The 13,767-nt window shown below is 53.0% G+C and overlaps 1 protein-coding gene and 1 long non-coding RNA gene across 8 annotated transcripts in view; one reads left to right on the top strand and one right to left on the bottom strand.

Annotated features, from left to right (window-relative positions):
• The window catches only part of FBXO17 (F-box protein 17), a 34,380-nt gene extending 20,716 nt beyond the window's left edge, over nt 1–13,664 (top strand). For 4 of the 7 annotated variants that reach the window (XM_064580479.1, XM_064580478.1, XM_064580476.1 and 1 more), the window contains 4 exons: nt 6,120–6,482; nt 7,270–7,381; nt 9,090–9,185; nt 9,975–11,563. In XM_064580479.1, the coding sequence (XP_064436549.1) occupies nt 6,137–6,482; nt 7,270–7,381; nt 9,090–9,185; nt 9,975–10,359 (939 nt within the window). In that variant the 5' untranslated portion in view covers nt 6,120–6,136 and the 3' untranslated portion in view covers nt 10,360–11,563. The other 3 variants (XM_045891478.3, XM_064580477.1, XM_064580480.1) reach the window with 3 other exon arrangements.
• On the bottom strand, nt 1,456–4,989 carry LOC135362798 (uncharacterized). Its single transcript, XR_010408013.1, has 3 exons — nt 4,486–4,989; nt 3,317–3,583; nt 1,456–1,593 (listed from the first exon to the last, which is right to left on the bottom strand). It is a non-coding gene; the product is annotated as an uncharacterized LOC135362798 (long non-coding RNA).
• Nucleotides 13,665–13,767: the final 103 nt, after the last annotated feature.

Here is a 13,767-nt window from a genome sequence, read left to right as displayed (position 1 = left end):
TGCTCGGCGGGAAGCCTGCTTCTCCCTCTCTCACTCCCCCTGCTTGTGTTCCCTCTCTCGCTGTGTCCCTCTCTGTCAAGTAAATAAATAAATAATCTCAAAAAAAAAAAAAAGACAAATACCGTATGATTATTCCTCTTATATGAGTTACTTAGGTCAAAATCCCACAGACAGAAAGTAAGAGAGTGGTTAGTGGGGGCAGGGGGGAAGGGGTTGGGGAGTGACTGTTTTACTAGGTGAAAAGAGTTTTGGAGATGGATGGTGGGGATGGTAGCACATGAATATATTTAATACCACTGAACTGTACACTTACAAAGACTTACGACGGTAAATTTTTTTAAAAGACTTTATTTGCTTGAGAGAGAGAGAGCACACAAGCAGGGGGAGGGGCAGAGGGAGAGAGAGAAGCAGACTCCCCACTGAGCAGGGAGCCGGAAGTGGGGCTCCATCCCAGGACCCTGGGATCATGCCCTGAGCCGAAGGCAGACACTTAACCGACTGAGCCACCCAGGCACCCCTTAGGATAGTAAATTTTATGTTATGTGATTTTACCACCAAAAAAAAAAAGAAAAATGGAGAAAAAGAAAGAATTAGCCTCATGGCAACAAATAAAAATAAAGTAGATTTCTGAATTTAAAAGTAATAATAAACCAGTAGTCAGGACTTAAAAACAACATGATTTTAAAACAAAAAAAAAATCAAAGAAACCCAATTACAATTACCCAATTCCTGAATTACATTCATTACGCTCAAAAGAGATAAATAAGTTTCATAGGCAGGAAGTGGGTAGTCAGGATTTGAACCCAGATTGGTCTGTGTCTGCAGTCAGGGCACCCACTATTTCTCACTGGGGGCTCTTTTGGGGATTTGTGGAAGGTACCCATCCCACGCAATGCAGGTCACTGCGCATTGTCCCCTTTATCTACTGCTGCATAACAGACTACTCAAAACACAGCGACCTAAACCAATAACCTTTATTTTATTATTTCTTGGCTCTGGGGATTGGCTGGGCTCCGCGTGGCTTCGCAGTTCTTAGGGGCTCGCGTTCAGCGCCGTCTGACCGTGGCTGGGGCTGGGTCATCGGAAGGCTTATTCCCCGCTATGTCTAGCCCCTGGAGTGAGACTCGAACAGCTGGGGCTCTCCAGGCATTTCTCTGCCTTCCTTGGCTCTCTTCAGGGCAGCCGGACTTCAGTGGTGACTCGGGCTGTGGTGTGTGTGGCGTGCAGCTTGCTCGGCCTTCGGAGAGCAGATTGTGGGCAGCGCTCCAGCTCCACAGTTCGGGGACTTGACGTTGGTAGCTTGCGATCAGTCATGGTAGGTGTATTTACCCAGACGTCAGCAAACGCTATGAACCCAGATTCTTTTTTCCTCCTAGAGGGCTGATGGTGAAACGTTTAGCAGCACTTCACCAGACTCAGGGCTCCCAAGGCACACATGCCGAGAGAGTGCAAGCGGTGCTGTATCTTCTTTTATGACCCAGCCTTGGAAATCCCTTAGCAATGTCACGTCTATGGCGCTCTGAAAGTTGAAGCAGTCACAGAGGTCTGCCCGTGTCAAGGAGAGGGGAGTGGACAGTGGAGAGTGGCCAAGTCCTAGCAGAGCATGTCAGATAGGCTACATTATTATACCAATTGTGGTCTGCATAGCATCATGGGTCCTGGAAACTGTATACCATTAGCATCCCCCAGTCACTGTGCCAGCCAATAACATAACTGCCCCCCCAAAACACACACAGTCCCAAACAGCAGGGCATTGATGTGCCTTATGTATCCCATACTGCCCCAGCCAGTGGTTGGCATTCAGCCGTGTGGACATGGTGGCCACGAGCTCCTTATGGCCCTCAGCAGAGCATCCCAAACAAGGATTTTGTATACTCAAGGCTCATAAGGCACATCCCTTGAAGGTCCTTGCTCCTTGGTGAAGCCTGTCTGCCCTCGTTTTGCGAGGGGGCCACCCCAGCTCCAGAGATCCCTTGTTTGCCAGTGACCAGAGCAGTCTTAAGGGGAGCCAAGCAGGGGAACCACACTCCGGTGAGTTTCACGTCCATGACAGGCAGACTGATGGACTTGCTATTAAATGGCAGCTAATTGCGGCGCCTGGGTGGCTCAGTCGTTAAGTGTCTGCCTTCGGCTTAGGTCATGATCCCAGGGTTCTGGGATTGAGCCCCACATCCGGCTCCCCGCTCCGCGGGAAGCCTGCTTCTCCTCCTCCCACTCCCCCTGCTTGTGTTCCCTCTCTTGCTGTCTCTCTCTCTCTGTCAAATAAATAAAATCTTTAAAAAAAATAAAATAAATAAATGGCAGCTAATTATTAATGCAACTAAGAACCACTTGGGGGAAAAAAATCACACCCTGTTTCTTAAGTCTTATAACCAGTCACCCTGTATCAGGGTAAAGGGGGGGTTCCACATTTTGCCATGTCCGTGGATCACTTTCTTTTTTTCTAAGATTTATTTATTTATTTTAGAGAGATACAGGCATCTTTCTTTTTTTCTAAGATTTATTTATTTATTTTAGAGAGAGATCAAGCAAAAGCGGGAGGGGCAGAGGGAGAGAGAATCTCCAGCAGACTCCATGCTGAGCGCGGAGCCCGACACGGGGCTCGATCTCACGACCCTGAGATCATGACCTGAGCCGAAACCAAGAGTCAGATGCTTAACTGACTGTGCCACCCAAGCGCCCCTTAACAAAACCTTAATCAACTTATTTAAAAATAATAACAGCTGTCATGAGTTGAGCTCTTACAGACATTAGACAACATAACAAGCATTAGATCATTGAAGTCTCTTAACCCAGGGCAACCTCCCATGATCCTTTTGCCCATTAAACAAGATGATGGGATTCTGTGAGATGCCCCAGTTCCAGTGCTCAGCACAGTGGCTTCATAAGGGCCCAATAAATGTCACCAGATGAAAAAATTGTAGCTGAAAGGCTGTTCATCATTCTTTTACGATGTGTAATAATAATAGCAACTAACATAATTTAGTGTTCAATATTAATTGAATATCACTCTTATTTCTAAGACACCAGCGATTTTTCTTAAACATTTTACAAATATTAACCCGTTTCATCCTTACAACAACCCCGTAGAGTAGATATGTTAACATCCTCGTTCTCAGAGCACAAGAGATTAAGGGACAAGCCCTTGGTCACAGAACTAGCTAGAGGCAGGGCTGGAACTCGAACCCAGGCTGGCAGGATCCAGCCCCCAAGGCACTCATCGCAGGGCTCTTCCGCCCTGATGGGGAAGATGAAATGAGTTTCTCACTAGATCTGAGCCCAGTCACTCAGTTCTCATTAAATAAAAGTGTTTCACCTTCCTGTGCCTCAGTTTCCTCATCTGTGGAGTAGGTTTGTGATGATTCGTTGGTTCATTCACTTAACATCTCTTCATTGCACACGTATTGTGTGGGGGGCACTGGTGTGGACACTGGTTATCTAGTATGCCAAACAAGCCCTCATGATGAAGAAGGTACTAAGTAGGGGTGCCCGGCTGGCTCAATCAGTAGAACGTTGGACTCTTGATCTCGGTGTCGTGAGTTTGAGCCCCATGTTGGGTGTAGAGGTTACTTTAAAATAAAATCTTAAAAAAAAGAAGGTATTAAGTAAATTATATATACTTTTGTGTGTGGTGTATTAAGAGGTAATAAGAGCTTTAGAGAAGTATACAGTAAGGAAAAGAGAAGGGGGAGTAAGGGGTGGTCATGAGCTCCTAAAATAAGGTGGCCAAGGATGGTCTCATGGAGATGCTGACATTTGAGCAAAGACTTGAAATGTGGAGGTGAGCATAGAAATCCTCTGGATCCAGGTGGAAGGAAGAGCCTGTGCAAAGGGCCTGAGGTGTGGAGGCTCGTTTGGCTGGGCAGAGCAGGTGAGGAGGAGATGAGAGCAAGCAGGTGATGGGGGCAGACTGTGTGGGGCTTTGTGGGCCACAGTGAGGACTCTGCCTTTATCCTGAATGAGGTGGAGTCCCGGGGGGGGGGGGGGCGGTTCTGAGTAAGACAGGGATAGGACCTGATTCAGGTGCTCATACCCGACCTGGCAACTAGTGAGGAACAGACAACTCGGGAAAGAAGCAGAGAGACAGTGATGGCCCAGGTGGGAGGTGTATGAATGTGCAAGATCCCCAAGGGAGTGAGTGGTGATGGAGAATACAGGAGGTTCAAACACCAATCTTTGACATTTCAGATCAGATGGAGGATGAACAGCCAAAGAGACTCACTAGGAGCCACCAGGTGAATGGGAGGGGTCCAGAGGGTGTGGTGGCGTGGAGCCAAGTGAAGAGGGAGTAACCCTCAGTGTCAGTGTCAAAGTGAGGACTGAACCCTGACTTTGACTTAGCACCAAAGGGGTCATTGGTGACCTTGACATTACAGAGCGGGGGCGGGGTGGAGGGGCAAAGCCTGATTAGAGAAGGTTTAAGAGAGAACAGAAGTAGAAAATCTGGAGGCAGAGACTAGTGACAACTTTTTGGAGAAGCTTTACCGTAAAGAGAAGCAAAGAAATGGAGCCATAGCTGGAAGGGGTGGGGGTGAAGTCAAGAGAGGGTTTGTTTCCAGACGAGAGGGATGACACCGTGTGGGCTGCTGAGAATGATCGAGTGCAGAGGGGGATTCTAAGGCGCAGGAGACAGCGACAATTGTGAGACTGTGTGACCTGGAGTGGGCGGAAGGGGTGTGAGCAGGTCACACAGAAGGCTGACGTTTGCAGGGCAGTCACCGTGGGAAAGCCAGAGGCCCCAGGGCAGGTGGGTGGGTGGTAGACAGGGTGGTAGGCACCTGTGAAAGTTCACTTCTCATTGCTTGTAATTTGTTTCTGCACAATAAGAAGCAAAGGGAGAATGAAGAGGTGGGAAGAGGTGTGATGAGCTAGGGGCCAGGGGAGAGAAGGTGTTAGAGTTATCTACAGAGAAGAGGAGCCTGTGAATAACAAATGTTATCTGATTGTCAGGCAGCCTTCCCAGCTTGAGGGTCAAGTTCACAATCTGGAAGTGAGACCAGCCAGTGGAGTTGTGTGTTCTTCAGTCACCTTAAACTGGGTTCAGTCACCTTAAACTGGGTATAGCCACAGGACAGGCGGAGGGCTGGATTGAACCAGGGTCACGTGTTGGAGGAAGCCAGGGACAAGGATGTGGGCAAAGAATGTTTTTAATGGCTATCGAAGCAACTTAAGCTGGGTAAGGAAGAAATGAGGACTTGAGGGCTTGAGGGGCCATGAAAAGGAGGTAGACACAAAGGATGGGGGACCACAGTGGGCTGGAAGGATCGTGGGGGGGTCTGGGGCACTAGAAGGAAAGAGCTAGAGGGAGAATGGGTGAACGGTGGAGAGTGAGCTCCCTGAGTTGAGGTTCTGAAGAGCCTGTGGTTATGGAGACAAAGTCTAGGTGTGACCATGGAAGGGAGAGGCTGAGAGGAGAGCATGTCAGGGAGCAGAGAGGCAGGTGGCCGAAGGAAGGATCATCTACTTGGATGGGGAAATTGCCAGGAATGTTGAGAAGAGCAGCCTGAGTGTCAGGGAGCCTGGAGCTAAAATCATGAAGCGGGGAGTGATCTGATCAGCAGGTAATGCACAAGGCAGGGTGGTGAACTATACTCTGAGGACACGGGAATCATAGCTGGGGGAGTTTGGGGAAGGAGGGAAGAATGGTCTGGAGGCTTGGATGGGCCACAGGGGAGCTGGGTTTTGGTTAGAGCAAGGCGACAAGAATGTTCAGTGAAGGGATTTCATGAACTGAAGACAGGGGTTGGGACAGGCTGGGGTATGGGGTGGAGATGGCTCCGTACTTGGGTTTGTTTGTTTTTTTTCTGTGCTCATGATCATACATGTAAACTGCTTAGCTTGACACAAATGCACCGGCCAGATATAGAAGCCGTGGTTAGCAGTCCTGGGGGAGTCCTGGTCAGACCAGGGCCCTTTCGCTCGAGGGGGAAAGGTGAGCAGCCGATCGCCCTCAGAGCCAACTGGCAGTAACTAGGTGCCCGGGGTTTCACGGGCCGTGGCAGTCCCGCGGCCCCCCACTGGAGCTGGTGGGGTCGTGGTCAAGCCGCAGGGATCTTGCGGCCTGGGAGAGGTGGGGGAGGCCGAACTGCCCTGATCTGCTGACCCCTCTCACCCCGCAGGACTCCGGAGGCCGGAGATGGGCGCCCGGCCCTCGCGGCGACGGCTGCCCGCGGACCCGCCCCTAGCCTTGGACGCGCTGCCCCCGGAGCTGCTGGTGCAAGTGCTGAGCCACGTGCCGCCGCGCGCCCTGGTGACGCGCTGCCGCGCCGTGTGCCGCGCCTGGCGCGACGTGGTGGACGGGCCCACCGTGTGGCTGCTGCAGCTGGCCCGCGACCGCAGCGCCGAGGGCCGCGCACTCTACGCCGTGGCCCAGCGCTGCCCGCCCAACAGCGAGGACGAGGAGTTCCCGCTCTGCGCCCTGGCGCGGTACTGCCTGCGCGCGCCCCTCGGCCGCAACCTCATCTTCAACTCCTGCGGAGAGCGTGCGTGCCGGGGGCGGGGCCGGGTAGACCAAAGTGTTGTGTGCGGCGGGGGGGGGCCGGGCCAGGCCGAGTGGGCGTGGCCGGGATGCATGAGACAGGGCGGGGCCAGGGCAGGGAGCCAAGGGGCGTGGCCAAGGGAAGAGGCTATTGGGAAACTTGCCAGGCGGGGCTGGGAAAGAGATGGACTGGGTGGGAGGGGCCGGGTGCTGTGGGCTGTGGAGGGAGACGAACTGGGTAGGCAAGAGCTGGACGAGCCAAGGGCCCTGGCGGGAAGGACGCGGGCTGGGACTGTAGACTCAGTGGGCGGGGAAAAGGAGGGGGGAGCCAGGGAGGACTGAGGAAAAGCTGATTGGGTGCTGGCGGGGGCGGGGCTTGTATAGAACTATGAAGCCACCCTGAGAGCGTGTGGGGAGGGGGAACTGAGCGAGTGGGCGGGGCCAAGGCAGGAGGAGCCCGAAGGCTGCGGTAGGAGAGGGTGGGGCCATGATGGCACGAGCCCGGGGCGGGGCCAGGGAGAAGCCGAGTAGATTGAGGGGCTGAGGGGCGGGCTGGGGGCGGGGCCGAATGGGGCCGAGGAGAAGCTGAGTGGGTGGGCAGGGCTGAGTGACACGGTCGTGGGGTGGGGCCAGGAATGCCGGCGGCTGGGAGGCGGGGCCAGGGTCGAAGAAACCGGGCGTGGAGCGCCGGAGGGAGGAGCTGGTGGGCGGGGCAAACAGGGTGGCGGCGGGCAGTTCTCTGGGCAGGCGGCAGGTGAATCCGTCGTCCTCAACCCTGTTGTATCCCACAGAGGGCTTCAGAGGCTGGGAGGTAGAGCACGGCGGGAACGGCTGGGCTGTGGAAAAGAACCTAACACTGGTGCCGGGGGCTCCTTCCCAGACCTGCTTCGTGACTTCTTTCCAGTGAGTGGCCCTTGATCCCTGGAGCAAGGGCCCCGAGGAGGGGGAGAAACCCTACCCCTCTGTCCTCATTCTCACCCTCACTCACCTTCACCCTCTCCTTCCCTCATTCATTTATTCAGTCAGTCAAATAGTTGTCAAATATTTGTTGCCAGGTGCCAGGCACTGTTTTATATGCCAGAGATACAGGGAAAATTCAGAAATGGGGAATTCAGAAAGGGGGCGCGGGAGACATGAAACACATAAACAGTAAAATAATGATGACAACAAAACAACAAACCTTTAGAGGACCTAGTCGATTCCAGCTGCTTTACATATAATTCTTTGAATCCTGGCAACAACCCTGTGACATGGATAGCATTATCTCCACTTGATAATAGGAAACAGGCACAAAGGGTAGCCAACACTTAATAAATGGTGAAGCTGGGATTTGAACCCAGGTAATCTGGTTCCAGAGCTTCTGAATCTACAGAGACATCAGAACAGCTGACTGACTGATTCTCTTTATTCTCACACCCCATCCCCATTGTCCTCGCTCCCTCCCCCCCATGTTCAACCATTCTCCTGTGGCATTACCCAACTTTCTAGTAGTTGCCAGTATATTAGGGGTGAAGTGATGTCTCACTGATGTTTTGATTTGCATGTTTCGGTTTACTAATAATTAAACATCTCTTTGTGTGCTTGTTAGCTTTTTGGATTCCCTCTTTTGGAAATTGCCCATTCATATTTTCTATTAGAGTTGATATCTCATTCTTGTTGATATACAAGAATTCCTTGTGTATTTTAGATGTTAGCCCCGTGTCCATCCTGGACACTGGGAATCTCCCACTCTACCATCTGTATTAACTGTGACCATGGTGTTCTTTGTCGTTATTTTCATATGATCAAATTCTTCTCTTTTTCGCTTTAGAGTCTGTTTTTGAAATTCTGCATGAAAAATCCTTCCCTACCCTTAGATCCTAACAGTATTCTCTCATAATCACTTCCAGTAACTTCACAGTTTTATCCTTCTAGATCTTTAGATGGCATATTCAAATCAGGGGAGAAGGACTGTTTACAAAGGTGTAGGCAGACCACAAGGGATACTCCATGAACCCCAGGCTAGTAACAGTGAGGGAAAGGGTCATGTCCAGCCCGAGACCTGACAAGGGTAAGGGGAGGAAGCAGTTCTTGAGCCATAAGACAGGGAAGGCTGTGAGAAGACGGCCCCCTGAAGCCGTGCCCTTTCATGGAGAGACACGGCAGTCCCACGCTGATCCCTTGGGAGGGAGCCGGGAGGCTAAATAACCCGATTTTACTCTCCTCTCGCCCTTCCTTCTCCTGCTAGCATTTCCCATTGGCTAACCCAGCAAGAAGGGGAGAGTAAGGGAGACCTGTCCATACAGGCAGTACAACCTTAGCCCTTGGGCTTCCACACTTTATTTAGGAGGCTCCAGAATTCCCTGCCCAGTGTGGGCCTCCATTTGTACTCGTGTTCCAGTCCCCACAAATATTAGGGACATACAGGTCAGCCTCCTGGAGCCCAGAGCCTGGTGGAGGATGGTGGAGAGGAGGGGAGAGGCCAGTGGGCATGCCCCGCCCATCCTACATCTTGTCCAGGAGAGCAAACCCCGAGGGGCTGCTTCAGACAGGGTTGTCAGGGGAGGCTTCTTGGAGGAGGTGATTTCTGGGCTGTGGCTTCCTTCATCCCTACACCATCTCCCCTTCCCAGATGGTGCTTTAAGAGGCAGCTTGTAGACTTGGTGATGGAAGGAGTGTGGCAGGAGCTGCTGGACAGTGCCCAGATCGAGATCTGTGTGGCCGACTGGTGAGTCAAGAATGGCAACCCACCCCGAGTGCCCTCGGGGCTGGCAGCCGTGCTGCACGAGGGTTCCTCTGTGCCCCCCATCAGCCCCCTGGTCTGGCCGCGGCTACTGCGTGCCCTTCACGGTGAGGCTGAGTGGGGAGGGGATACTCTCACAGTTGCAGAGGCTGGGAGGGGCAGAGCCTTGACGAGCTCAGCGCCCCCCCTTGCACCCTTCCCTGTCCCCTTTCAGCAGGCCCCGGGGTTGTTGACATGGGGGCCATTGACTGGCTTGGTCTGAAACGAGGTGCCCCATCTCATGAACTCCACCCTCATCGCCACAGTCAGCATGGACCCTAAGGGCTTGTGGACACCCAAGTCCTCAGGAAGGTTCGGAGCACTGCGCCCTGAGAACTGAGACTCAGAGTGACAGAGTTGGCCCTGGTTCCAGAGCACCCCAGTTCCTTCACAAAGCACTCGGGCTCCTCCTTCCAGGTCTTGCTCCCCCACACAAAGTCCAGGTTCTTCCCTGGGGCTCTGGCTCCTCCCCAGAAAGACCCAGGCTCCTCCTCTCCCAGGTTGTGGTTCCTCCCCAGACACCATCCTCCTCCCCCTCCACGCACACTCATCCAAGGCGAAGCCTCTAGAATCCACTCCAGGAGCACCCAGGCTCCTCCCCGCAAATTCCCAGGGCCTGACTTCTCCATATGCAGCATGGGATGTGCAACCCTCATCAAAGTGCAGGGAGGCGTAGCCCTCAGCCTGGTGACCGGGCGGGTGGCGGGGGCATCAAGGCTCACCACCACCTGGCAGGTGGGGTGCCCGAGAGAACTGTGGCTGCATCTACCGGCTCCGGGTCCGCCTCCTGGATGTGTATGAAAACGAAGTGGTCAAGTTCTCGGCCTCACCCAACCCGGTCCTTCAGTGGACGGAGAGAGGCTGCCGACAGGTGGGTCCAGACTGCCTTCCAGACCACCCCACCTCCCACCTGCTCAGATACCCTTCTCAGCCTTCATCACGGCTGGAAGTCTCTAACAGTAACAGCCAACAACCACCGAACCCTTACTTCTGCCCGGGTACTCTTCCCAGAGTTTTGCCAACTAATTCATTAGCAGAGCCCCTACTGTGTGCTGGGCACTGCTCTAGGTGCTTGGGAGGCACTGCTAAATCAAAGTCCTTGCCTCTGTCCTCATTCTAGAGTCGAGGAAACTGAGGCATGCAAGGTTGACTGGCCCCAAGTCACGCTAAAGCACGCAGGGCTCCCTTCACACCCAGGCCGGCTCCCAAGCCTGTGCTGAGTTATCGCACCTATTATCAAAGTAACCTTTGTGGGCACCTGCGTGGCTCAGTCGGTTAAGTGTCTGACTTGATTGCAGCTTGGGTCACGAGGTCGGGGTCGTGCGATTGAGCCTGGTGTCAGAGCCTGCTTATGATTCTCTCTCTCCCTCTGCCCCCCTCCCCCTCCAGCTTGGGCGCACGCTCTAAAAATAATAATAATAGGGGCGCCTGGGTGGCTCAGTTGGTTAAGCGACTGCCTTCGGCTCAGGTCATGATCCTGGAGTCCCGGGATTGAGTCCCGCATCGGGCTCCCTGCTCGGTGGGGAGTCTGCTTCTCCCTCTGACCCTCCCCCCTCTCATGCTCTCTGTCTCACTCTCTCTCAAATAAATAAATAAATTTAAAATAATAATAATAATAATAATAATAATAAAAAATCAAACCCTTGAGGTGGGCTTGTTTCCTCTTCTGATCTCCTCCTCCCCCCACCCAACACACATCCAGAAAGATCCCATTTAAAAGTGAGTCAGATCACAAGTCTCCCCGCTTGTAACCCTCCTAGGGCTACATCTCAGAGGAAAAGCCAAAGTTTTATCATGCAGCTATAAAAAGGGATGAAGTATGGACCCATGCTACAACATGGATGAACCCTGGCAATGGGAGGCTAAGTGAAAAGAGGCCAGGCACAAAAGGCCACACACTGTAGGGCTGCATGTATAGGAAATGTCCCAAAGAAGCAAAGACATACAGAGAGAAAGCAGAGAGATGAGTGGTTGCCAAGGCTAGGGGGAGGGAGGAATTGGAAGTGACAGCTAATGGATATGAGGCTTTTTTCTGGGCTGATGGAAATGTTCCAGAATTAGTTGGTCATAGTTGCATAATATTGTGAATATACTAAAAACCACGAAATTGTAGTTTTAAATGGTGCATTGTGTTAGGTGAATATTATCTCAATTAAAGAATTTTGCAAAGGGTAAGAAAAGGCAGAAGCCAGAGTCCTTCCATGGCCCACAAGGCCCCACATGATCTGCCCTTTACCTCCCTGACACCACCTCCTGTTCTCCTCTCTGCTCCAGGACACTTCTACCTCAGGGCCTTTGTGCTGATTGTTCCTCTATTTTTTTTTTTTAAGGGAGAAAAAAATTTTTTTTTTTGGAAGATTTATTTGTCAGAGAGAGCACAAGCAGGGGGAGCGGCAGGCAGAGGGAGAAGCAGGCTGTCCGCTGAGCAGGGAACCCGATGCAGGGCTCAATCCCAGGACCCTAGGATCATGACCTGAGCCGAAGGCAGATGCTTATCCGACTGAGCCACCCAGGCGCCCCAAGCCTGTTCCTCTGTTTGGAAGACTCTTTGTCCGGATCCCCACATGACTCCCTCCCCTCCTTCAGATCTCTGCTCATGTTGTCTTAGTGGTGCCTTTGCTCACTCACTGTCCAGCCCCACCCCCCTGCCCCTTACCCCCAGTTGTCTTCAGTGTCTGAGTCCCCTACGAGACCATCAGCTTCACCTGGGCAGGGCCTTTTTGCTTTCTTCACTGCTGTATCCCCAGCCCCTAGAGCAGGGCCTGGGACCCTGCTGGTCCTTGGGGAGTGCCTGTTGAGGAAGGGGAGGAAGGGAAGGGCCCACAAGTCCTCACCCTCCCGCTCTCCTTCCCCATGCAGGTGTCTCATGTCTTCACCAACTTCGGCAAGGGTATCCGCTACGTGTCTTTTGAGCAGTATGGGAGGGACACGCGTTCCTGGGTGGGCCACTATGGCGCCCTCGTGACCCACTCCAGTGTGAGGGTCAGGATCCGCCTGTCCTAGCCGACCAGGCTGATCCAGCCTTCCAGAATATACTGCCATTTGCCGGACATCATCATCAGTCAAGGGCAGCTTTGCAGCTGGGAGTCGGGTGCCTGTGGACAGTGGGGGTCCCACGTGGCCCATTCCCGGTGGCCCTCCGGTGAACCCTACTTGCTGCTGCTTCGGCATGGTGGCCCACATGCTGTGCAAGAAACCAGGGATCCAACCACGCTGCTCACAACTTCCCCACCTTCCTGGGGTGCAGGAAGTTACTCAAGAGTAATTCAGATGTTTACTTTGCTTGCAAATTGTTTTCTTACACGAGTGGATGTTTATTGGTGGACTGAGTCAAAAAACAAAGGCCAAACCAGGATTTGTAACAGTGGGGGACAGTGACTCCTGTCTGCATATTTGTGGGGTAAGCCGACTGCCCAGCAGGGAGCAGAGGTTAGGTGGGGCAGTCTGTCCTTGAGGTCACCAACAGGGGCATCAAAGGGAACCCTTTCTGTAGTCTTGGGGGTCTCTGGGATTCAGATGTGAGGCCTATGTGACCTCCTCCAGCACCACTCATCAGCACCTGCCCTTTGAGCCTGGCTGGTGCCATTCCTTTCAGAACTCCTGAGATCCTGCTGATCCCCCCAAACCATGACCCCCCCCACACCTCCTGCTTCTGGGGGCAGGTCCCCTCCCGCTAGGCAAGACTCCTTTTCTCCACTCTCTTGCATTCAGACTCCAAGAGCAAGGCGTGCCACAGGGGAAAGGGCTCATGCCTGCCTCCCTAGTGTCTGTGCTATTTCCCCACCTGGGCACAGCCAACAAACTAGCTCATTAAATTGGTGCTAAATGTGAACAATGGGGGACTTTTGTCTGTAATCAATGCACTGTCTGCCCCCAGCCCTAATCCTAAAAGGCCTATGGGAGGTTTCCAATCGTGAGAACTTCAGGAGGTGTGCTAAGCTCCATGCAGGAAACGGAGGGCAGGCAGTTATTTATTCGGTCCAGGAGGAAACAAGTTCAGAGTTTCAATGACCCGCTCAAGGTCACCTGGCCAGTAAGCAGGGAAGGCAGGACTTGCACAGAGCCCAGTGATGGAAGGACAGCTCCCAGTGGCCACGCATGTGATCAGGTGAGGTCAGTATTACTCTTGGTGCCATTTCCCGAGGGAGGAAACTGAGGCCCAGAGGGGGAAACACAAATATTCAAAGTCAGAGAACAAAGAGGGAGAGCCAGGATTTGGACCCAGGTGTTTGAGAGTCTGGAAATAACCTAGAGGAGCAGCTCCCAGGCAGGCAGCAGCGCATGCCCTCCGAGCCTTTCAACACCGCTTCCACAGATGAGGAAGCTTGACAGCCGGGCTGTCCTTGCCCAGATCCTGGGCCTGCGGGAAAGGGAAATGGGCCTCAGTGCTGCCTACCTGACTCCAGAGCTTCCCACGGAGTAGCCACCTGCAGGTGTCCTGCACTTAGAGCATCGAATTTCATCTTCACCAACCCAACAAGGAGGATACAGTAAGTGGAGCTGTTTTCTGGAGGAAACCAAGGCCCAT

Source organism: Mirounga angustirostris, unplaced genomic scaffold (assembly GCF_029215605.1).
Source record: "Mirounga angustirostris isolate CCGP_5_RB_7025 unplaced genomic scaffold, mMirAng1.0.hap1 SCAF_16, whole genome shotgun sequence".
Lineage (NCBI taxonomy): Eukaryota > Metazoa > Chordata > Mammalia > Carnivora > Phocidae > Mirounga > Mirounga angustirostris.
Note: the sequence above shows the minus strand (reverse complement) of the source record. Positions and strands in the feature narration are given on the sequence as shown.